Source organism: Acomys russatus, chromosome 11 (assembly GCF_903995435.1).
Source record: "Acomys russatus chromosome 11, mAcoRus1.1, whole genome shotgun sequence".
Taxonomy (NCBI): domain Eukaryota; kingdom Metazoa; phylum Chordata; class Mammalia; order Rodentia; family Muridae; genus Acomys; species Acomys russatus.
Genome location: NC_067147.1, coordinates 57,097,314 through 57,122,108, shown reverse-complemented (window position 1 = coordinate 57,122,108; position 24,795 = coordinate 57,097,314). Strand labels below are relative to the sequence as shown.

The following is a 24,795-nucleotide window of genomic DNA, read 5'->3' as shown; positions in this document are numbered from 1 at the left end:
TGTGTTCCTCCCTGGGGAGGGCCTCCTCTCCTGCTCCCAGTCTTATTCAGTTGCCTGCAGTTCTCTGTGTAGGGTTGAGGCTTTTTATGGGTTTCCCCCTCTAGTTTGGCAAGTTCATTGTCTTCCCTGCTGTTCAGCTCACATTTGGGTAGTCATGTTACCAGAGTCCCTGCTGATGTGACTAGGAGACACAGTCTCACAGCAGAGGCCCTCCCTGGTCCTCTGCCTCTTACTTCCTTTCTGTCCCCTCTTCCCCAGTGTTCACTGGGCCTTAGGTGTGAGAGTGTTTTGTAGGTGTATCCATTGGGGCTGGACTCCACAACTACACATTGATTGGCTGTAGTTTTCTGTAGTGGTCTCTTGTCTGTCACAAAGAGCAGTTTCCTTGATGAGGGGTGGAGACCACACTTACCTGTGAGTGAGGACAAGCATTTGTAGGTTGTTGTTTGGGATTATGCTGGTTTAACACATTATTGGTTGTAGACTCTCTTCTCGGAACCATCATTTCACTAGCTTTGACTTTTTTTTTTTTTAACCAATAGAATGTGAATGAGAAGTTCATGACATTTATGACCAGAAGCTTTTTGAGCTAAGGTGTATTCCCGTGTGTCTCCCTTTCCCTTGAGACCAGAGCGTTCTGATCAGAACCACTCATTCATTCACCTGGCCTCAGTGATCTGTGATAGAAGCATAAATGGCCACCTGTTGTTATGAAACCTTTATGTTTTAGAGTCATTTGTTACAATAGCTTGGACTGACTGCTATAAGAACTTTGAGGTTCTTAGATACTCAAAACCTAGAGGCCTTTTTTGGTATTCATGATTAGTCATTAAACTCTGTTCAAAACCACATACTGCAGTCTGGGTCCTGAGCACTGACTAGGAGTGGTGAGGGAATGAGGAAAGGAGAGACACAGGAAAGCTAGGATTAGGTGCGGTGTGCCATTTCTGATGGAGGGTCCCACTCCTGCCACACTGTTACTTCAGAGTGTAGAAATAGCACATAGGGAAGGGTTAGCTTATCACTGGCTGCTTGTCCATAGTATACCCCTCCTTCAACTAGAAGGCTTTTCTAGCTTCAAGCCTGGCCCATCTTATCCTCACAGTGATTTACTCTTAGATGATCATTCTCATAGAGAAAGAACACCTAACAGGAGAGGTTCAATGGTTTGCCTGAGGTCATACAGCTACTGAGAGGAGAAACCAGGCTTTGCGCTTGGCCATCCATATCTTAAATACCACCGCAAGGCAGAAGGGTGTAGGAGAATTGTATACCAGTTTTCTCCACCACTATAAGAATGTTCATCTGAGAAAACACAGGCTTTTCTTTCTCTTGTGCTGCTGTCTCTCTGTAACTATCATGGAATTCTTTATTAGATGCTTTCTGACATCATGAATCTGCCACCTTGGTGACCCTGATTGTGTGAAAATCATGCTAGCCTTTTTAAAAGAAAACTCAGATATGCCTTTATGTACCCAGTAAGAAATAAAACTGTCACTAATTTCTTTTAGTTTAGATCAGAGAATGCCCTATTTATTTCTGGGGAAAAGCCTATTCTTAAGTTATACCATACCTGGTTGTGTTTTAATAGTAATTTGTACTGAACTTTTCACAAGTTTAAGTGAAAGTACATCTCAGAAGTAAGCCACCCACTTCTGAGAGGCAGGTGTAGTCGTCAGTGGCTGGCCTGCACGAGAAGGAGACTACTAAGGATGTGCTTGTGGTACTAGCGTGGATGAGGAGGCTGAGACCTGGAAGATCTTTAGGTCAAGAACTCCACTCCACCTTGGCGAGAGAGGGACGAAGAATAAAGAGGAGGTGCTGGGACTCGACCTGCTACTCCCAACCTCCCTCTGAAGTCCCTGTGGGAATTACTTTGTCTTTTTTTTTCTTCCTGTCACTTCTTCATGGCCAAATGAAAGGCTAAGCTAGATGTGTTGGCATGTGTCTGTGATTCCAGTGTTTAAGGCAAGGCAAGAGCTATTGAGTTCTAGACTACGTTACGTGTTGGGTTCTGAGCCAACCTGGGATCAGAATAAAGAGTTGGTACCATAAGGACTGTATACAGTTATAAAAACAGTGATGCAGAAAGACGACCCACCTCTGGGCTTTCTAATTCTCTTAGCGGAATACCTTGTGGCACATTTGATCCTTAGGCTTGGGCTGACAAAAACAATCTCTCAGGTTCCAACGTCTGCAGCTGTTAGGTTTGTGCTATACCAGTGCCATTTTAGTGATTAATGATTGACACCAAGCACTGAGGGCTTTAGGGAGGTCAGCTCTAATGGCTCCAGGGTCAGCCATATGAAAACAAAGGACTACTTTCTTAGGAGGGGTTATTGGTCCTGAGGATGGAATCCAGGGCTCTGTACATGGAGGCAAGTGCTGTACACTGAGCCACATCCTTAGTACCAAACAAAAGTCTTAAAACAGCAGATTTTTAGATTTTAACTTGACTATATTACCATCTTTACTAACTTTTCCACTCTACACTTGGGCCTCGTGTGTGAGTGTGTGTGAGTGTGTGTGTGTGTGTGTGTGTGTGTGTGTGTGTGTGTGTGTTATCAAATGCACATTTTGTTGAAACTAAGTGTTCTAACATTTAAAACTTGTATTTTCAATGTAAAAAAAATTGGTACATATTAAACCAAGAGGTGTGTCTCTTGTGAATGTTATAATAATACTACTAGACTGTTAGATACTTGCTGTAATGTTAGATGTTAATTTATGCCTTGTAAATGAGAAACTGTATAGTCTGCACAATAAGTGCCATATAAGGATCAAACTTTCCTACAGACACCTGTGCTGGTTCACACTCTGAGCAGTCTTCTGCCTGGGTGTGAAGACTTTCTGGCCTGTATAATTTCAGTGATAACCCAGATTATAAGATAGGCTTAATTACCAATAACAACAAGCCCTGTCAACTTCACGCATTGTTGGCTGTTCTTGAGAGCAGGCTTTGGGGGCCAGGCTAATGCTGTCTGTTCTCTAGTGCAGCTGGGCAGCACTGCGTTTGCATCTGAGTACACAGGAGGCAGCTTTAGAGACCTTTGAGTCCTGTCGGGGCCAGTTTTACCTAATCTGAGGGAAGACAGTTCTGAGTTCTTTCTTTCTTTTTTTTCCTTCCTTCCTTCACTGACAGGATGCTTAGTTTGTGCTGTGAGTAGAAGCATTCTTGCTGCCTATAAATAAATTCTGTTGCAATTTAGAATCCATTAATGTCTAAGAAAATTAATATACTTTTTATTTTAATTTATTTATTTTTATTCTATGTACATTGGCGTTTTGATAGGACATATGTCTGTATGAGGGTGTTGGATCCTCTGATACAGGAGGTAACGGCAGTTGTGAGCTGCCATGTGGGGGCTTGAACCCAGGTCCTCTGGAAGAGCAGCTAGTACTCTTAACCTCTGAGCCATCTCTCCACCCTGAAAACTAATATTCTTAACTTTGTGTATTCGCCAGAATTCCAGTATGTTAAACTCTAACCCGGGGCTTGTGAAAGCATGTGTATCTGTGCACCACATGTGTGCCTGGGGTACCTGCTAAAGCCAGAAGAGGGAGTTGATCCCATGGAACCAGAGTTACAGATATTTGTGAGCCACCAAGTAGATATAGGAATTGAAATTGGTCCTTTGGAATTTTAACAAATGCTCTTAACTGCTCACTCATTTCTCCAGCCCTGGGTTCTGAGAGAGAGAGGTGGAGGGTAGTGATAGGGAGGGAGGGAGAAAAGAAGAGAGGGAATCTCAGTCATTTGGCCACTTAACACAGTTGAGATTTCTCAAACCCCGTGTTGTCTTGGTACATGTAAGCTATGACAGACTGATGAGTGAAACCCTGAGCCTTGTCTCTCTTTATTTTTTCAAGTAATACCTGCAGTGTGTTGTAGCTGTTATATTTAGCTCAGTTTATTTAGTTGACCATCTTTTTAAAAAGCTGTCTTTTAAAGGAATTATATAATAAAAATTATTTTTAAAACATTTACTTTTTGGATTTTCAAGATGGGGTTTCTCTATGTAACACTGGCTGTCCTGGACTGGCTTTGTAGACCAGGCTGGCCTTGACCCTCAGAGATCCACCTGCCTCTGCCTCCCTCAGTGCTAGGATTACAGGCGTGTGCCACTGCGCCTGGTTATTTTTAAAAAATTTATGGTTTTGGCCTAGGCTTAAAATGGTACAGGTGTCCAGTTTTGCTGAGACTTCCTTCGTTATATATCTGTGTTTCAGGGTTTGTTCAGTTTCCCTCCCCATCCTCCCATCAAGGCTTGTACAGAACTTGCATTGTGTGCAAGGTTAGCGCTTTATTTTAAACTTTGGGTTTTCTTAGCGATCACTTAGCATAGCATTTCTGTCTTGTTGGTAAATGACAAAAACGTACCATGACTCTTACACATGGGTGTGGTGGACTGAGAGATTGAGAGCATGTATCATGTCTTTAAAAACAAGCCTTTTCTTTCTTCCCAGTTTATCTCCTTTCAGAAACTCATCCTGCTTAGTTAGGCTGAAAATCCATTAACAGCACCACTACAGTGTGGAGAGTTATTCTTGTTATTTTCTCATGTATGGAATGGATTTGCTTTGGAAATGTGTAGCTTTCCGTTTTATTTTAGAACTTTAGAAAACAAATGAACCAAACTTTTAGTCCCTGATCAGAAGAAGCAGCTGTCACCCTCACTGACCTCACAGACCTCACTGCCTTCCAGGAAGAGCTCTAAGATCAATCTCTTGGCCTTGTCTGGATATTTCCTTCATTGCCTGACTCTGCCCTATTATCTGCTGGGATCCTTGAGTCTCCTTGCTTCAGCCCTACTGACTCTCTTAGTGTTAATCAGAGTGTAGGTGCTGGGTGAATTGACTGTGCAGAGCAATGGGCTGAGGTAGGAATGGGGACAGCGGGAAGAGACTACACTGACCTGAGGGAACATCAGCGTCATTTAATTTCCACAGTTTCTTGTGTTTGAGTAAGTTTGTATCTCTCTGTTTCAAGGAAATGAGACATATACAAGATTCCATTGCAATATCTACTAGATTCTATTTCTTTTGGGGCCTCATTATATTTCTAGTTGTGTGGTACACAGTTATAGAAAAAACTGAGTAATTTTGACATGAGTACTAATGAGGTGGCATAAGACCTTTTATATTTTATCTTATACAATATAAAGAGCAACATTTTATTTATGTAGCACCTTGGTGGTTGCTATACAATAATATTGAGATAAATAAATCATTTTTTAAAATGTCAAAACATTGAATAAGAGAGTAGCTAGGTGAAATACACAGAAAAGAAACAGTGCTGGAAATGGGCAGGACTTGGCCTGGAGGCCTCTTTCTTGACTGGTCTGGCACTTCTCGTCCACACCCTGTGCTGTGGACTGGGGCCATGAGTTGTATTGTCCACCTGAATTGCTCTGCTCTCTACTTGCTGTTAACTTGGAGTAGTGTTACTATGCTGTAAAGTCTCTGAGGATTAATGTGAATGGTTGTGTAGTCCCACTCACTGCGTCATAGATGCTAGCTGTTAAGCTAAGAATAGGTTAAGATGTTTAGTTGCTAAGGCTAAAACATATGACAGCGGTGGCTGTTCTTCCAAGGTAAGGCCATGTTGGATTTTAAAGATCATTTCATGTCTTCAAATTAATAAATGCAATTTTTAATTTATATAACAATTACAGTTTTTAAATGAAATTATACAGACTATTGTAGCAATTACATTAGTATATCCATCATCAACTAACTAGAAAGCTCCCCTCCTTGTGCCATTGTCTGTTGTGAACTAAATGCAGCCCATTTCCTTCATCTGTTTTTTTTTTTTTCTTTGCTGTTATGTTCATTACTTTTATATTTATCGTCACTACTGATAATATACATGCATTCACCAATTCCTGCTAATTTGGAAACTTTTCTTTTGGTGTTTGGAGACAGGGTTTCTCTGTGTAGCCCTGGATGTTCTAGACTAGCTTTGTAGACCAGGCTGGCCTCAAACTCACAGAGATCCACCTGCCTCTGTTTCCCGAGTGTTGGGACTAAAGGCGTGTACCACCACGACTTGAGATTCCTGCTATTTTAAATGTTTTCTGTGTTGTCATTTTTCTTCTGACCTCTTACCTATTGGTGTTAATTAATTAATTAATTTCTACTGATTACTCTTGAAGTGCATCTTTGGCTTTTCAAAGTTCAGTACTGAAATTAGTGTCTGCCATCATCTGAACAACAAAGGGCCTTACTATATAAATTTAAAGTTTAACTCAAATCATTCTCTACAAATCATTCATGTGATTATATTTTTGTTTTTTAATCAGTGATTTACTTCATGCTTTAAAAATATTGCCCATATTAGCCATTGTTGCTTTTTGCATGTAACTTTGACACTAACATAAATATTTCCTAGTGATTGCTCTATTATTAAACCAGCATTCTTACCATTTTCATTTTAGATTTTCAAAAGAAACAACCAGATGATGATTCCGCTCCAAGTACAAGTAACAGCCAATCAGATTTGTTTTCTGAAGAGACCACCAGTGACAACAACAATACCTCCATAACCACGCCAGCTCTTAGTCCCAGCCAGCAGTCGCTTCCGACAGACCTGAATGTAACTTCACCGAGTACAGAGGAATGTAAGTCTGTAGCCCTGAGAGTCCTAGAACAGCCCAGGAACTTTATTGTGAGTGCCTTGGCCATGAGTGCTTAACCTCAGATTCTGTTTAAGATAAGTGGTTTCATATGGAGTTCTGTGCTCAACAAGTCAGAGAGTGCCAGCCATTCCAAAGAAGGTGAGGTCTTCTTAGGAGATAGCCTTTTTTTTTTTTTTTTTTTTTAAACATTTCTTTTATAAGGAGATGATGATTTTGAACCAATCTGGAACAGTGGCTGTCAGCTCTGCCTTCACATTAGAGTCTACTGGAGATATTTTTAAAAAATACTACATTTTAAAAATATTTGTGTGTGTAGGTACACTTACCATGGTGCATGTGGAGGACAACGTGCAGGAGTGAGTCAGTCCCCTGCTTCCACCATGTGTATTCCAAGGATGGTCATCAGGCTTAGGGACAGTGGATAGTTCACCAGCCCTCTGCTAAGGATTTAAAGAACACATGTTTTTATTGCCTTTCTTGAGCCTGATTTAATTTGTCCAAAAAGAAGGGAGCCCTATGACTCTGCTTTTTAAGTCTGTAGAGAATTCTAATGCATGTCAAACATTTAGAATTACCAACCATGAGAACTTAAAGCTGATCTAGGGGCCTTAGATTGAACTCCTGCCTCTGCTAACTGGCCTTGATTAAGTGTGTGGTGTGTTTGTTTGTTTTTGTTTTTGTTTTGTTTTTTTGTTGGTGATGGTGTATTTTGGAGGCAGGGTTTTTCTGTATAGTCTTGGCTGTCCTGGAACTCATTTTGTAGATGAGCTGGCCTCAAACTCGCAGAGATTCATCTGCCTCTGCCTCCACCTCTGGTGCCACCACTACCCTGTGATTGTTTAGCTTAGGTAATAAAAACACAGGCTATTATGAAGAAACTAGGAGATTGTTTTATTCTTATTTAAAATTTTAGGGTGTGTGTGTCTGTGTTTGTGTATGTAGAATGTGAGGATGTGAGCGAGCAGGCATGCACTGTCCTGTGAGGCTATGGCGTCTGGGCATTGAACTCAGTTAATCGAGCCTATGCATAAGTGTCTTTATCCATTGAGCTGTGCCTCTTGTTACTCTTCTTTATGTGATATATAAAAATGCTGTCTAGCTAACTTTTATAATGCTAGAGCTGTTTCCTTGGCAACATAGTGTAACTCATAATATCTATTCAAAATTAAAAAGGTATTATACATAGTAGTTTTTGCTTCTCATGCTTTACTTAAGGTTGGAATTTACTGTTTCAAGTTTAATGGATGTTAAGAAATGTGGTAGTTGTCCAGTCTACTAATTTTGGGAAGGTTAGCAGGGAACAAATACTTATTTAAATCTTTGATGAGTTAATGTATTCTGTTCTATTGAGAATATAAAACAAAGAAGATCTTTAATGAATTTATTGTTAGCAGGGTATTTAATATATTTGTCACTTTAAATCAGAGGATGACAAGCAGGAGCAGTCACCCCGCTTCCTCTCGGAGCAGTGGAGCACCACCTAGAGTACGGTGATGCCTTCCATTGCACAGAGCAACTCTGTACACTAGACGTGATCCAGCTCAGTCCTGACACGTAGCTTTGTACTCGTTAGCAGGCTGGCCTGTGTGGTAAATGCTGTGGAAGGGCGCTTGTTTACTCAGAAGTGGTGTGGAAGCAGAGTGTTGTGCAGAGACACTTCGCACATGCAGCATGGGCTGTGAGGAAAACTGCCTGCAGTTTTTCTTTGACTAGTCTCCTTTAGGCCATTCATGAAGGATGAAAGTGGAAAAGTTAATGTTGATCAAGCAGAAGAAGCTTGAATGTTCAGCCAATCAGTTGGGATTTTGAACAAGAGCTATTATTCTCATGAAGAGAGAGTGAGAGGGTCACTGCTCTTCTGAAGGAGCAGTCTGACAGTATTGAGAGCACGGATGGGTCATACTGAAAGACAGCATTCCAGAGAAAGGGATTTTAATATTACAACTTATTCAGTGGAATTAGGAAGTGTGGACATTGCTTAACAAGGAAGAGGAGTTCTGTACCACATCTTGTCGATTTATTTAAAGCTCTATAGCCTTAAGTTGTAAAGGCCCTAAGGAGAAGGTTGGAGCTGGTCAGGATACTGCCATGTACCAAAACCAGGCTACAACAAACTAGTTTGCCAAAGTTCGTATGAGGTGAGTTCGTCACCTGCAGACTTGCAGGGCCAAGACATGTTTTGCACAATAAAATTTTTTTGTTGTTGTTGCTCATGACAAGCCAATGAGGTGAATATTATTTTGGACAAAGAAATTGAATAATTTGTCTATGGCCACAAAACTAGTAGATACTGGAACCAAGATTCAGAGTTTTGTTTTGTTTTTTGTTTGTTTGCTTTGTCAGATGATTCACTCTGTAAAATATACCTATAACAGAGAAGATTTATGATGGCAAAATCAAGTGTTTTTCTTCTGGTGAAACCCATGTTATAACCAAAAGTTATAACCAAAACAGGTCCGTGTAGATGGAACCAGGATGTGAGGGAGGCTGCGGCTTACCATCATTTGTGAACGCTTTGCCACCTGGGCTTTTCTGCTGTCCCAGGTTGAAAGCCACTGTTCTGCAGAGAGGAGATGAGTTCTAGGTCTGGGCTCAGGCACACAGTGAAACAGTGATCACCAAGTAATGGAAACCCCGGAAAGGTTTCACAGACTGATACTGCCACACCTTTCGAAGTTTTCCCCCTCTGACTTGCCTAGGAGTAAGGAAGGGGAAAGAACAGACTATGTTGATATTGATAAGGACCATAGTTGTATTTCCTAGCTTCAAACAGAGAGCAGTGGTGATGGAATTGCTGAGCTTGTGATTCCAAAGCTAAACACCAGATAGCATGTGGTGTTTGTTGAATATCCTTTGTTTAATTGCACAGATCTTGAATTATTGGGAGTTTTACATTTAATTTTCTAGTCAAGAGAATGGATGTCTCTTAAGTCTACCTTCAGCTTTGCCTGTGTTTAGAAAGACAACATAGAGATTGAACTGATATTTTGTAAACAACACAGCAAAGGTCAAATTGAACAAATACTTAGGTGGCATTTATGTGTTGGGGCACCCATGGCTCTCCTTCTCCAGCTGTGTGTGATTGTAGAAGAGAGCATGATCATTGAAAATGTCTTCAGCAAGGCACTGTATGCAAAATTCAGATACTATTGAAAGAACTAGTCATAGCTGAGCAGTAGATAAGTCACCAGGTACCTGGTGCTATGCCAAGTATGTTCCGTGGATCGAGCCATTTCACCTTTGTATTTCTCTGTAAAATAGGTGCTTTTACTGTATTTACTTAAGTTATGTGTGGAAACTGAGGCATCGGTGGTTCCATATCTCACTCAGGATCACAGAGCAGTCTGGCTGGAGAGGCCTGGCTCTCCACATCATAGCTGCTGATCTAGATTGTGGTGTGGCCTAAAAGACACTGCTGGAAGTTAGGCTAGATAGCAGCTGTCTTCTGCCTTTGCTGCTGCCTATGTCCTACTTCCCCAGGTTTTTCTTAAAGAGGTGAAATATGACTGGAAAATGTTTGCTGTTTCACTGCTGCTCATTTGACTGTAATGATTACATATACCTGTTTCTATACAGCATGTTATCTCAGCACCTGCTACAGTATATAGTATAGACAAGAGTGGTTGGCACAGCCATCCAGCCTTTCGAACAACACTGCTTTGTGCTAAGAAAGCTTAAGAATCTCTCCAGTTTTTCTTCTTGAAATAAATAATTATTGTCAACCATAGTTGTCCACTTGTGATGCAGGATATTAGAAGGTATTTGTACTATGCAGCTATCCTCTATCCCCTGACCAGCCTTCTCCACAAATGTTCTGAGTTTGGTATATGTGAGACCAACCTTTGATTTTTTTTTTTTTTTAATTAAATAGTATCCACATTTGTTTAAATGTGAAATAGTGGTGTGTGCATGGGCGTGTGATTTCACTTAATGCTCTTCAGGCAAGCGACAGGACATCCTTCATCTTTATGGCTAAGCATTGCCCATTATGTGTATGTTCTACGTTTACTCACCCATTTGTGTAGGGAGGAGCACCCATCCCTTCTTGGCTGCTGTTGTGAATGGTGAATGGTGCTGCAGGAGCCATGGAGATGAGGGGTTCTCTTACGCACGGTGAGTTTCTCTTTGAATAGAGACCATAATGGAGTTGTGGATAGTAGTTTAGCTTCTGGAGCACCTTCCATGTGTGTCCAGAGGGGACGTACTAGTTCACTCCACATTCTCATCCGTACGCCCCCCTCTTGTCTGTTGGATAACAGTCCTTTCAACGGAGGGTGCTGGCATCTCATTGTGGTTTGGTTGATATTTTTCTGATGTTTAATGATGGTTATCATTTTTTCTAAATGTTTATTGATTTCTATTTTCTTTTGGGAAGGTCTCTTGTTTTACGTGCTTTTGGGTTGAGTTCCTTATCTTCTGGGTTTTAACTCATGGATACTTGGCAAACATTTCCTCCCACAGGTAGGTTATCTCTGAATTTTGCCTATGGCTTCCTTTGCAGGTAGAAGATTTTCAGTTTGAAGCCATCCTGTTTGTTACTTCCTGCCTTCTGGGCCTCGTGTCTTAGTTACTTCCTGGTGTTTCTCTGTAGTCTTTGCATGTAAGGTGAGAGAAGCAGCTAAGTCTGTAGTACTGCAGTGAGTGTCCCCTGCTGAACAACATCTCTTCATAGGTATTCGCTCTTCCTGCTGTGCTGCAAGTCGCCTGACTGCAGGTGGCATTCTGTGAGTTGTTTATCTGTCCTGTTGGTCTGTTTCTGTCTCCTGCTGATTTGGGTGTCATGGGTTTTTGTGTAGGTGACTCCAGGTATGGTTTTTTTTTTCTCTCACAGTTGCTTTGGCTTTAGTGGACACGTTGAGAATTACACATGAATTGTCTGGCTTGGTTTTCTATTTCTGTGAAGAAACAGACGATGTTAGTATGTTGGTGGAGAGTGTGTGGACTCTGCAGATCACCGTGGTTGGTGTAGCCATTTGAGCAGTGTTCTCGTAACCTGCCAGTACGGGACGTCTTTCTCTGGGGGAAGGGCCTTTCTCTTCCTTTTCTCTTTGTGCCTTCTTGAGTTCCTTTCATGGGTGTTTTATAATTGCATTGTAAAGATTATACTCTTACTTGGTTAAATTCTAGGTCTTCCATTGTTTTGTTTTGTGGCTATTGTGAGTGGATTGCTTTCTTTCTCAGCAAGTTTCTTACTGGTATAGAAACGCTACTGATTTTTTTAATTGATCTATGTCATAAATACTTATTGAATTTACCAATTCTAATTGTTTTGGGTGAAGTCTTGAGGTCTTTCTATTTATGAGGTCATGTTGTGTACAGGCAGAGACAGTGTTACTTCCTCCTTTTTTGTTTGGATGGCCTTTCCTTCTCTTGCATAATTGCTTTAGCTAGGGCTGTGTAGAGATGGTGAAAGAGATTCTCCTTGTTGTATTTCAGATCCTAGGAAAATGGATTAGACAAATCATTAGTTATGTTGTTTACTGTGTGTTTGGCACATACAACCTTAATTGTGTTATATAATCTTTCTATATGTCCAATTAACCAGAGCTTTTATTGTGGAAAATGTGGATTTTTTTCTTTGTTGGTTTGTATTAACTGTCTTTTTTTTCCCTGCTGGTGTAATACACACACTCACTGACTTGCCAGTCTTGAGTTATTCTGTATTCTGTATTTAGGGACTGGGTGTTGGTCATGGTGTATTACAGTTTCAGTATCCTGTTTGGTTGGTGGCTAGTATTAAGAAAGTTTGCGGGTGGTTCTCATCAGAGATAGCAGTCAGTAATTTTCTTTTTGTGTGTGTGTCCTTGTCTGGTTTGGGTGTCAAGGTAATCTGACATGAATTTAAGAGAAGCCCTTCCCCTTTAAGTTTTTGGAGTGTGTTAAGCATGTTTGATGTTATCTTCTTTAGAAGTTTGGTTGAAATGAGCAGTGATACTGGCCAATTCTTTCCTGTTACTATGCCTTGCTACCTCATTGTTGGTTAATTTCCAGATTGTGGGTGAATAGTTATTTGTAGAAGTTTTCATGATTGAAAATAAGATGCCAGGCAACAGATATTATGTGGAGAAGTTTATTAAATGAGCATGGGGAGAGAAGGAAAGGTGGGGAGGGGTATGGGGGGGAGATGGAGAGAGAGATAAGAGAGACAGAGTCAGAGGAAGAGAAACAAGAAAGAGAGGTAAGAGGGAGAGAGAAGGAGGGGTGAGGTGGGTCTGTTCTTTTATATACTGGGCAGGGCCATGACCCCATGACAGGTAGGCAGACTGGGGCAGAATCCTAATGTTCTTCCCTTTTCCTATAGTTAAAAAAGTGAGGATGTTGCATTGTTTTCATATAAGGTAAGTTAAAGTATATAAATGTGGGTAAGGAGGAAGAGAGAGAGAGAAGAGGAAGAAGGAGGAGAGGAGGAAGAGGAGAGAGGAGAGGAGAGAGAAACACCAGATTATATAGTGAAGGGGAAGGAAAAGCTCTGCTTTGAAAGTTCAGGGTAGAGGGCAGGGTATGTCAGCCATGTCCTGCAGCAGATAGGGGCCGAGGAGTGCTGGGAGGACCTGGAGCTGTTTGTCCTGGGTCTGGCCTCTGTCTTTTTCTCCCGATTTTCAGGTATCTTAGTCATCACCTTTGTGACACTATGAAGCTCCTCCTTTGAATCCTAACAGTACTTCCTAGTGACTTTTCTGTATTTCTGTGTCATCATCATTTTATTGTCTCTCATTTACTTATTTGACTCTAATCACCTCCCCCTCCCTCTTTTTTTTTCCTTTTTCAAGTCTTAATTTTGTTTGTTTCTGCTTTGGGTCCTCCTCTCCTTAATAATTTCCTGATTGGTTTGTTGTTTTTCTAGCTCCTTACGTTATCTTGTTAGGTTGTTTTAATTAAGTCTTCCTATGATTTGGGTTTGGGGTTTGCTTTGTTGTATGACAGGGTCTCACTGTGTTGCTGTCCTGCCTAGTTTTATGTCAACTTGATACAAGCTGGTGTTACCTGAAAAGAGGAGACCTCAATTGAGACAGTACCTCCATAAGATCCAACCGTAAGGCATTTTCTTAACTAGTGATTGATAGGGTAGGGCCCAGCCCATTGTAGGTAGTGAACCCATTATAACTAGTGCCATCCGTAGGCTGGCCGCGCTGGCTTCTACAAGAAAGCAGGCTGAGCAAGCCATAGGGAGCAAGCCAGTAAGCAGCACTCCAACATGTCCTCTGCATCAGATCCTGCCTCCAGGTTCCTGTCCTGCTTGAGGTCCTGTCCTACTTTCCTTGAATAATACACTACAATGTGGAAGTATAAGCCAAAATAACCCTTTCCTCCCCATGGTCATGGTGTTTTGTTACAGCAATAGTAACCCTAACTAAGACAAGTTTCCCAGGCTGGTATCAAACCCTTGAATTTTCCTTTAATATATGACATTAATTCCCAAAATGGTGCCATGAGAACATTCTTGAGTTGTGCCTAAATTATTTTGGTTGAGCAAGATGCTTTGCTTCCTTGGAAACTGGTTTCTGGTGATCTCTTAGCTCACCAGAGATTTAAAAAATGGGGTTGAGGGGGTGTTGACAACTCTCACCAATGAGCCCGGGTTTCTTTCATATTTGGAATCCTCCTGCATCCACTTCCTGAGTGTTAGAACTATAGAGGTAAATCATTATTCCTATGTTGTAATGCCTTTTAACATGTCCTTCATAGCCTGTTGTTGGATCTGGCAAAGTTTGAGCTGCTCTCTGCAAAGTGAATATCACTGTCACCAAGTAGATAAGCTTTTTATTTGATTTTCCAATTACATTTGTAGTAATGTGTAAAGGGAGCCAGTTTGCCACTTTTTAGCCTGGCTTCTGTAGGAGGGCAGATACTGGACATAACAGGCAAGCAGCTTCCAGTAAAGTGTTTGGAAAATATTACCTATTAAAAATATTTTATGGTTTCCTGCTGGGCTGGTTTTAAGTGAAATATGGAGGGGCGATTTATTTACTGTTTTCTCTGTATGTGCCTTTCTCTTCCCTGTTCTCTAATGAAGCTCGAAGCATCAAGCCGTTTATCAGAGATAATTACACAACAGATGGAACTTTTCTGATATATAATAGTCTCAAAGTGGAAGATTCTCTCCTGTAATAAAGAATGCCCAAACTTTAAATGTCTCTTGATTTTAATTTAAAGGTTTTTTTTTTCCCCCTCCAGTACATTTATTTATTAATTCTAAGGCTGGTTCTACAGCACATGCTGCTTTCATTAGGGCCTTGTTCTGAAAGATTGGTACTTTGCGGTGCAGTTTGGGAATGCCTATTATGGGCTTTATTAAATCAAATAGCTGGCATTCAGGAGTCACTGTGGACGGTCTTTAAGTTAATTCTTGTCTGGGTGCAGGACTTGAGTGTTTGCTTATATAAACTATTTCTGCTATATCTTATTCAAGTACCTGCAATGTCATTTGACCTTTGTCAAAAAGAAGAGCCCAATTAAAGCAAGACTATATCATTTTCAAGTTCTCACCTGCTGCTCTTTGTCCTTCTTTCTCAACTTCCAATCCTGCTTTCAAGTAGTCTCATGACATAAGACAGCATTTTCAAATTTCAGGTTAACAGAAATGACTGATTTGCCTGTTTTTGTTTTCTTATTTAGCTTTCTCCCCCTTATTTATGTGTAGGGATGCCTCACATATTCTGATAATAAGTCTTTGTTAATTATAAATATGGAAATCATAGAAGTGAGCAATTCTCACATTTTAATATTTTGTGTTGTTCCACTTTTTCCTTCCAAGGAGTCCTTCCTTTGCCTACTTGACCATGCGGTGTGTGCTGCCTGCCTGTTGACACCATAGGCTTAGTTATCAGGTTGGCTACTGTGTTTTGCAGTGCTTGTGCCAAAGTAGACGTTTATGTATTTACTAATAACTACAGAACTCCAATAACAGTTATATTGACAATTCTATTGCAGCTGTATATTTTCTGTGCCATTATTATTCATGCTAATCTCTTACTGAGCCTAATTTATACATTAAACTTTATCATAAACATTAAGAAAAACATAGTGATACAGAGTTTGATACTATTTGCAGTTCCAGGTAGCTTTTGGAACTGCAAATAAGAGGGACTATTACAACATTGTTCATTTTATCTAAGTTTCTAAATTATTGAGAAAAAATTACATGTTCTTAATTAAAAAATTTCTTCCATTGAAGATATTCTAAACTTCAAAGTATATTATTACAACAAGTATACAAACTAAAAGTAACACTGTGTGTCCGGGTGCGCGTGCATGTGCACGCGTCTGTTGTGCTTGCATAACATGTGAGCTAATGTATATGTGCAGGTGCATGGTGGGGTAGGGTGCCTGCAGAGGCCCAAAGTTGACATCGGATATCTTCTTCAATTGTCTCTGTCTTACTTGTTTAAAGTTATGTTACTTGAGAGTCATGGATTCAGAGCTCACCTCTTCTGCCAGTCTAGCTTGCCAGCTTGATCCAGGATTCTTTCGTTGCCTCCTGAGTGCTGGGACTATAGGCAGACTCTCATGTCAACCCAAGTTTTAAGTGGGTACTGGGGATCTAAACTGTGTAAACATGTTTACACAGCAAGTATCTTACCTAGTAAACCAGCTTTTTATTTAGCCCTACATTTTAATTTTAAGTTACCTGTAGCATTGTTTATAGTTCCTAATTTGCCTTTCTTTATAATCCTGAATGTAGTTGATAAACTGGGAGTTGCTGTTGCCATTCTGTTTTTTATAGGATTATATCTATAATCTTTCTTCTTGCTTCTGGTATTTTCCTAGTACAAAACAACCAGTTGAATTTGTCAGTGGTAGTTGTGTCAGAAAAGGAAATTCTCTTGTTGACTCACTACTTCCGGTGTGGATACTCAGATTCTTTTTTTAAGTAATATTTTTATTCTTTGAAAATTGCATCTATGTGTGCAGTGTAGTTTGATTATATCTGCTTCTCATTCACACACCGTCGCCACCAAATCCTCCACCTCCCAGCACATTGCCCTTCCAGTCTCATGTCCTCTTTCAGATTCTTAATCTTGAGTCAGAGGTTGTCCTCCACAGCCAGCCCCAGTGTGGCTCGCGTGTCTGCTCCTGCTGGAGCTAGTGCTTCCCTTTGCCCAAAAGTCACCTGCACTCACAGAGCCCTTCCATTCACGCTGCCTGTGGCCCAGCTCGACATCATCTCACTTACCACAAGTGTTTCCATGAAGAAACTCCTAGACTGCTTATCTGTGACACTCAGCCTCAGATTGTCTTACTGCTGTAGACTTGGGCTCTCATCTCTCTCTAACAGCTTATAGTCCAACCTGCAAACAAACAAAGCCTCTGTTTTTTTACAGTGCACTCCTTGACCTCAGAGCGCCTGCCATGGTGCTTGTCCAGTCAGTGCTCAGTCAATTTCTAACTGTAAATATGCAGAGGCATTTCAGTGTTAAGTTTTGTACTCTTTAGAACTACTGTATATGGCGTGGTGGTGCTGCACGCCTTTAATCCCAGCAATTGGGGGGCAGAGGCTGGTGGATCTCTTCAGTTTGAGGCCAGACTGGTCTACAAAGTGAGTTTCAGGACAGCCAGAGCTACAGAGAAATCTTGTCTTGGTGGGGGGGGGGGGAAGAAATTCTTTATATGCTTTGATACATTAAAGATCTCATTGGTTGAATTTTAAGTAGCTCCTATTTAATTTATTAATAACCAGTAATAATAAATTTAACATATAATGGTAGAATCTAGTAATCGCAAGGCATAAAAATTTGAAGTTGGTGTTTGTCACTGTGATAATTCTTTTCAGAGTTTTGATGTAATAAATGTCTCTGTGTGTCTGTCTCACCCTGTGTAGGTTGCCGCCTGCCTCATATCAAGGAAGTTTCAGCTCATGGGTCTGTCTTTCATCTTCTGAATTTCCCCCTTTACTCTTTGTTGTTGTTGTTGTTTTGTTTTTTGTTTGTTTTTGTTGTTGTTGTTAATGCAAGAGAGGAGACTTGTGAAGTTCTTATACTGTTGAAGATCTCTAAGGCTTGAAACCTAAAAGGGTTGTTTCTGTAGTCTTCCCTAAGAGCTATAAGATTGTACAGTTCCTGTTGATCTGACTGGATTTTGAAGCACTCTTTTCACTTACTAGTGCTTTGCAAATAGATTCTAAAAGACATTCTTATTAGATCAAACACTGCACTTGCCTGAAGGTAAAGGCCACAGTGAACAAGCACATTCGTCTGTGTTGCACCAACTTAGCTTTTGCAGTTGTCATGTTTTTGTTCAGTGTAGTTACAGGAAATGGGTGACACTGATGACTTTAAACTAAACCCAAGCTTTATTTATGGCAAAATGTTTGGCTAGAAAGTTGTGAGAGAGGTGTCCACTTAGATGTGTTAGAAGTGGTCATTTTAACTTAGCAGAGGTTTATTTTGTGTTTATCCAATTCTTTGAAAATTCAGAGCTACCAGGACCCCTCCCCACCCAAAAAATCTCAACCATGTAACTTTATATTTCATATTCATTTTCTCCATTGCTTCATAAGTCATTTTATGTTTCATTCCATCACTAGGGAAACCACTTTAGTAAAGGAGTTTTAGAATTTCGAAATATTAGTATAACCCTTTGACTACATGATTCAAATTGTGACATTCTCAGTCACCCTTGGCAAGGAGAAATTCCTTAAGACCTGGCAGTGTAGATTTCGTGTAGGGTCTTTCAATCAGTGAGACTCTTAACACACTGCCAGCAGCAGTACAGGGCTCTGGAGGGACTGAGCAGGGATACAGCGAGGGCCCTGTGTCCTTGGTTCCTATAACACTGATTGGGGCAGTTCCCGCAGTCTGGTTGGCTGTCTTGTTTGATTCTTCCCGCAGGCTCTTACAAACAGTGCCCACAAGCCACAGCTTCTGAGGAAGCTCTTTGCAATTCCCAGTGTAGACAAGATCTATGAGTGGTCTTACTACCTTTGACTTGTTTATGACTCTGTTGCCTGCGTGCATGCATGCACACTGTGTGCATGAGTGTCCATGGAGCCCAGAAGAAGGCATCAAATCTCTCTACTACTCCAGTTAACAAACAGTTATGAGTAACCACTATGTGGATGCTGGAGCCAAACCCAGGTCTTCTGTAAGAACAGCAAGTGCTCTTAACTTTTAAGCAATCTTTCCAGCCTGTTAGGGTTTTTTTTGCTTTTGTTTTTTGTTTTTTGTTTTTATTTTTAAAAGAAAAAAGCTGCATACCTTTAATCCCAGCACTCGGGAGGCAGACATAGGTGGATATCTGAGTTTGAGGCCAGGACAGCCAAGGCTACACAAAGAAACTCTGTCTTGAAAAACAAATGGGGGGAGGAAGGGAGGGAAAAATTCCCCCAATGCCGAGTATCTCTGTCAGTGATATGAAAATAATGATTGTGGCAGTGGTAGAAATGCAAATATTCAGATCCCATTTGGGCCTTAGTTAAGCCTGTAAATAGTCAGAATCAAAGCCTAAATTAGATGGGTGACAGCCCCTGATTTCATATCCATATTAAATGTGTTTTGTCATGAGGCAACAAAAGCAGTGTCTAAAATTAGAAATGAATTTTTAAAAAAACTTTTCTCAAAGGGGCTCTGGTTGTGACCCCCCCAGGATGACATCTCAGTTCACTGCTTTTTGTACTTAGGTTTTGTCACATTCTCAGCCTGAAGAGCTGGTACTGCACACGTTTAGCTGCTTACCCTGACTGAGTGGAGTTCCTCGAGACAGTGCAGTCTTTAGACGCCTGTGACATTCATGCCACTTGCCTTTATTTGCTTACATGTTAACATATTTTTAGAATGGAGTAGTCTCTGCCAAGAGTAATGTGAGAGTGTTGGCTTGAGGGCGTGTAGGAGAATTGAAAAAAATCTATCAACCTTAAGGGTGCACTGTTGAGTCCCATGCCAGAAGTTCTAAACTGCTCTGAGAACCTCTTGCACCCGTCTCAGGATCTGTGTAGTCCGTCTGACTTTATACAGTGTAAAGGCGCATCCCGTCTGCAGGAGCACTGCAGCAGGTGAGCTGCAAAACTTGAATGCCATCTAAGCCTGGGATTCTAGTTTTTAAGATAATTGTGTTTCATAAAAGTATTTTTATTAAAACGTAATTTGTTAATTTAAATGAAACAGTAATATTTTGTGTTTTTAAATTTCAGATAGGTATTAGTCAGTACAGTACATGTAAACCAAAATTCTTTGTGATCCTCGGTCATTTTAAATATAAAAGGATTACTTAAGGACTGAAGATTTAAAAACTGCCATGTTAGATTAACAAGCAAATGTGGTTTAAAAAAATCAGCTTCAATTAGTATGACAAATTTTCTTTTCACAGTGTTTGCAGAGCTGCCTAGTATTGTAATTATTAGAACGGCAGGACACGGTAGCTGTGCATGTATAGTAAGGCCTGCCCACTTGGAAACCCTTACGCCGTTCAGATCCCAATTAGGGCTTTGTCAGAGGCCGTGCAGTAAGTTAGGGTTAGAGCTTGTCAGAGAGCAGCACTTACATTCTATAACAAGTCTTTTTAACAGTTCAGTTTAGAAGTTTCATATGGAAAAATGTGAGGGCCATCATCTGTCCTGGTTTTTGGTAAACTTAGATTCCTAGTTATTATATCCTCATGTTTACTTGTGTTTAATCAATAGAGCTTTTCATTCCCACTTATGCAGATAGATTAGGCTTGTCCCTTCTGATTATACCATCTCCTGAATTGCAGGTGTAAGGTGATCGGGGGCGAGGAGGGGTTCTTTTCTGAAATGGTGACTTGTTCCTTCTGCTCCTGGTAGTTATTTTTGTCAGTGCTTTGCCATTTTAAAATCACCACATACATGTTGAAAGCTTTCAGAGGGACCCTACTTTATTACTCAAGAAGTAGATTATTCCAGTATTTTTGTGTTTTTATTTTTAACATGACAAGATACAAAATACAAGTTTATGTTTGTATTGCTCAGCAACACACACACACACACACACCTTTGAAAAGCTTCATCAGCAAACTCAATTCTGAATCTAGAGAGGAGCGAATTGTAGCTGTTGGATCTGCCTGAGGTCACCTTTAGAACGGTGAGCCTGAAAAAGTGAGCTGCTGCAAAGTAAACAGTGTGTGGATTATGATGCAGTGAAATTGACCAGCTGGTTAGAAATGGATAATTTATTTATAAAAAGCCTATAGTGCCTTTCGTTGGGAATTAATTAGATACTGTTATGTAAATGTCATGTTAATTAAGCATGAAAATTGAAGTGTTATAAATCTGCTCAAGGAGTGGCTATTTTTGTGTATTAATGTTTTATAGTTACCTTGGAAGCGATGATAGTAGAATATTTGATTATTGGGCTTTTGACAATTTTAGCTGACTGACTCCTTGACAGTACATTTTTTCTAACTGATGTGCACATGGTTTAACTACAGGCAGTGAAGGCTGATGGGACAAGGAGCCATAAATTACAACCATGACAGCTGTTTTAGCAAAACATTTTAAAGTAGATTCTTGATCTCTACTTGAAGGTAAAGGAGCAATACTGTTTTTTTTTTTTTTTTTTTCATGTTTGTTTTGCCTTGGGTTTTCAGTGCTGGGGACCATTGCTTGTCCAAGTGTTGCTATCCCCTATGCCAGTGCTGTTCACCTCTCTAGTCATGATTGCCTGATTGTCTGTGGAATTGTTTGTACTGTAAAGTGTCTTGAGCATGTTTTTGTTGTTTGTTTGTTTTTAAGCATAACAACTCTAAAACATTGAACATTTTCAGAATTCTGCTACTTCCCTTTGAAATGTGAATGTTGATAGTTAATGGCATACCTTTATGTAGTCCTTATTTTTCCAGGTTACCACGGTGGCTCTTAACCTGTGAGTCACGACCCCTAATTGGGGGCATGAGGTGTTGACCAACAGGGGTCACCTAGGACCACCAGAAAACACATATTTATGCAACGATTCAGAACAGTAGAAAAATTATAGATAGGAAGTAGTAACGAAAGTAATTTTACAGTTGGAGGTCACGACAATATAAGGAAAAGTATTAAAGAGTCTCAGTATTAGGAAGGTTGAAAGCTACTGGGTTACAGTGAAGTGTGAACATGCACATTTGTTGCGTGTCTTCAACCTCAGAGAACTGAAATCAGTAGTTTCCCAGGAAAATCCATTGCTCTGTTGGATATGCTATTAAAAAAAAAAAGTTTGTTTGTTGGGAATACAGCTGAAGAATAGCATTTTGTAGTAGTATTGACATTTCACATGTGGCCCTGCATTAAGTGTGACACCCTAATACCATCATAGAAACAGCCTTGGAAGGAAAGAAAGAACCTGCAGACTTCCTGATTACAAACCACAGGCTCCCCTAAGCGTTATTCACTTGCAGTTACAAAGTAAATTGAGAAAGTTGGCATTTTAGAAAAGAGTCTTCTGAATATAACATCTATGCTAGTCTGTTATTAAGCACCTCTAATGAATCTTGGGAAAATTGGTTATTCACTTTAGCAGAGGAAATAAAAAAGCATACATGATGGTTGGCTGAAAGGCAGTTCAGGATTCTTTGTGAGATTTTTTTTTTTTTTTTTTTCCTTGTTGTGTAGCTTAGGCTGATCTCCAACCTGAGACCCTCCTTTCTCATTCTTCCAAGTGTTGAGACTGTGCTGCCAAGTCAGTCAGCTCAGGAGTCGCTAGCTTCCCTGACAGCCTGTCTTACTCGGGGTTTCTACTGTGGAGAGAAACACCATGACCACAAAAAGCAAGTTGGGGAGGAAAGGGTTTGTTTGGCTTACACTTCCATCCTTCATCACTGAGGAGAGCCAGAATGGGAGCTCAAATAGGGAAGGACCCTGGAGGGAGGAGCTGATGCAGAGGCCATGGAGGGTGCTGCTTACTAGCTTGTTTCTCATGGCTTGCTCAGCCTGCTTTCTTACAGAACCCAGGCCCACCAGCCCAGGGGTGGCCCCACCTACAATGGGCTGGGCCCTCCCCCATTAATCACTAGCTAAAAAAACATTCCTTTCAGCTGGGTCTTATGGAAGCATTTTCTAAATTGAAATCCCCTCTTTTCAGATAACTAGTTTGTGTGTCAAGGTGACATAAGGTCAGCCAGCACTGAGCCCAGTATATTAAACAAGAAACTTTGTGACTTTTAACATAAGTGCTCAAGTTACCTTTCTAAAGTTCTGTAGTACAGGCTACAGATGTGGCACAAAGTTTATAGCAGTAACTGCAGGTTGTGCTGAGGTAATCACTCCACAAACCTCCTGGTTTCAGAGCACAGCATAGCGAGTTTTCTACAACAGAGGTGCTCTGTGCCCGGCACTGTAAGAGGATCCTCTGGACTGCTCAGTGGGACACACTGAGGTCTATCCTAGCATCTGGGCTCCTTGTCTTGAAATTCTAAGCACTAAATATTAATGCCTTTTTGGTATCACCAGTTGTCTTGAGCCTCTATGGGTCACAGAATCATGATTTTATTTGCCCCTTGCTTAAAATGTATTTATTTTCTGTGTCTTCCGTCTCACTTGTGTAACCCACAGTCCTGCAGTGGCTTTCTTGCCTTACTCTTGTACTGACTCTATTTCATCCTGCTTCATAGAGCTAAGATGGCCAGTAGTGGAGCAGAGTTCACAGTGAACTGTAGGTACATGTGGCAGCCCCTTCAGCATTAGAGAATTCAGAGAGGAACACTGGTTGTCCTTTGGTGGAGTAGACACTTTCATTTTGACCCTTGCCATCAACTACCATTTTGTTTACTGGAACCACATGGGACATACAATATTTTTCTTGTTGACAGAAGCCTTTTCTCATAATTATGTACATTCATTTTTAACAGTTGATCTGTAATTGTTTATGAGCAGATACTGTTCTCTCTAGTGGCTAGTCCTCTCCCCCCTTCAAAATTGTGTGGGTTGCCGATGGAGGTGAGATGGGATGGGGTGTCATTCACCTTTGATTCCAGTACTTTGGTGGCAGACAGAGGCAGATCCCTGTGAGTTCCAGTCTTATCTACAGAGTTCCAGGATAGCCAAGCAGTCAAAGCTACACAACGAAACCCTGTCTAAAAAACAAACAAACAAACAAAAACAAAACAAAACAAAAAAAAAATGGTGTATATGGTTTGGATGACACATAGTTAACATAAGATGCATATGTGGTGCTCACAGGCTTTTAGGCTTTTGATCTGTGCTTTAAAGTGTTTCTTAGATTACTGTCTGTCAGACCAAAGTTAATTCCATGTTCCCCATTTATAATATTACCCAATTATCAAAGCTGGGATATATTATCATTGCCAATTACTCTTGTTGTCAGTTTTTTCGAGGCTCAACTGTGGTTGTGTTTTTGCTTTACTGTAATGGAGTGAATACATGGGGTTAGGCTGCTGCTTTAACGAGCCCTCTGGAGAGCACTTTCATGGTGATGGATGTTGAGCTGTGCTCTGGAGCTGCAAGGCTATTTGCATTTTTTTGCCAAAGCCTACAGAGATTTATTGACTAGGAATTTATTTTATTTTATTTTTTTTATTTTTTACAGAGGTAAACTCTTAACCTTCAGGCGAGGTAAAATATCTTTTATTTGATAATTACCTGGGCATTTGCAAGCATGGGGTGTACATTCACGAGTTCCAGACATTTCTTTCATTATTTTGGTTCCATAACTTCTCCCTCCTCATTTTTCCTCCTGTATTGCTTATTGATGTTCTTTAAGAAAGCATTCTGACGCCTTTAATCCCAGCACTCTCGAGGCAGAGGCAGGTGGATCGCTGTTGAGTTCTGGCCAGCCTGGTCTACAAAGCGAATCCAAGACAACCAAGGCTACACAGAGAGACCCTGTCTTGGAAACAAACAAACAAACAAACAAACCAAGCATTCTGATACATTCTTACTGACAGTTCTGCACAGCTCACTGTGTTGTGGTAATCCTTGATCCTAGACAGATACTGAACTAGAATTAAAGAAAACTATCAGCTATTGTAACTTTCTGTTACTATCTATAGTGTATCTAGCTGGCTTAGAAATGGACATAAGTCTCCTGCTTACCTTGACCTATTCCATCAAGAGTTGCATATCTTGAAGCAACCATTAAAGAAAATGCTAAATCTGGAAAAATCCTCACACAAAAAATCCAAGAAATCAAGGACACCATGAAAAGAAGAAATCTGAGGATAATAAGCATTGAAGAAAGAGAAGATGCCAGACTCCAAGGCCCAGAAAATATTC

At 40.5% G+C, this 24,795-nt stretch overlaps 1 protein-coding gene across 1 annotated transcript in view; it reads left to right on the top strand.

Annotated features, from left to right (window-relative positions):
• Nucleotides 1-24,795, top strand: part of Zfand3 (zinc finger AN1-type containing 3) — a 219,850-nt gene that overhangs the window by 142,422 nt on the left and 52,633 nt on the right. The window contains exon 3 of the mRNA XM_051153393.1: nucleotides 6,438-6,620. Coding sequence (XP_051009350.1) covers nucleotides 6,438-6,620 — 183 coding nt within the window. The remainder of the gene's footprint in view (nucleotides 1-6,437; nucleotides 6,621-24,795) is intronic.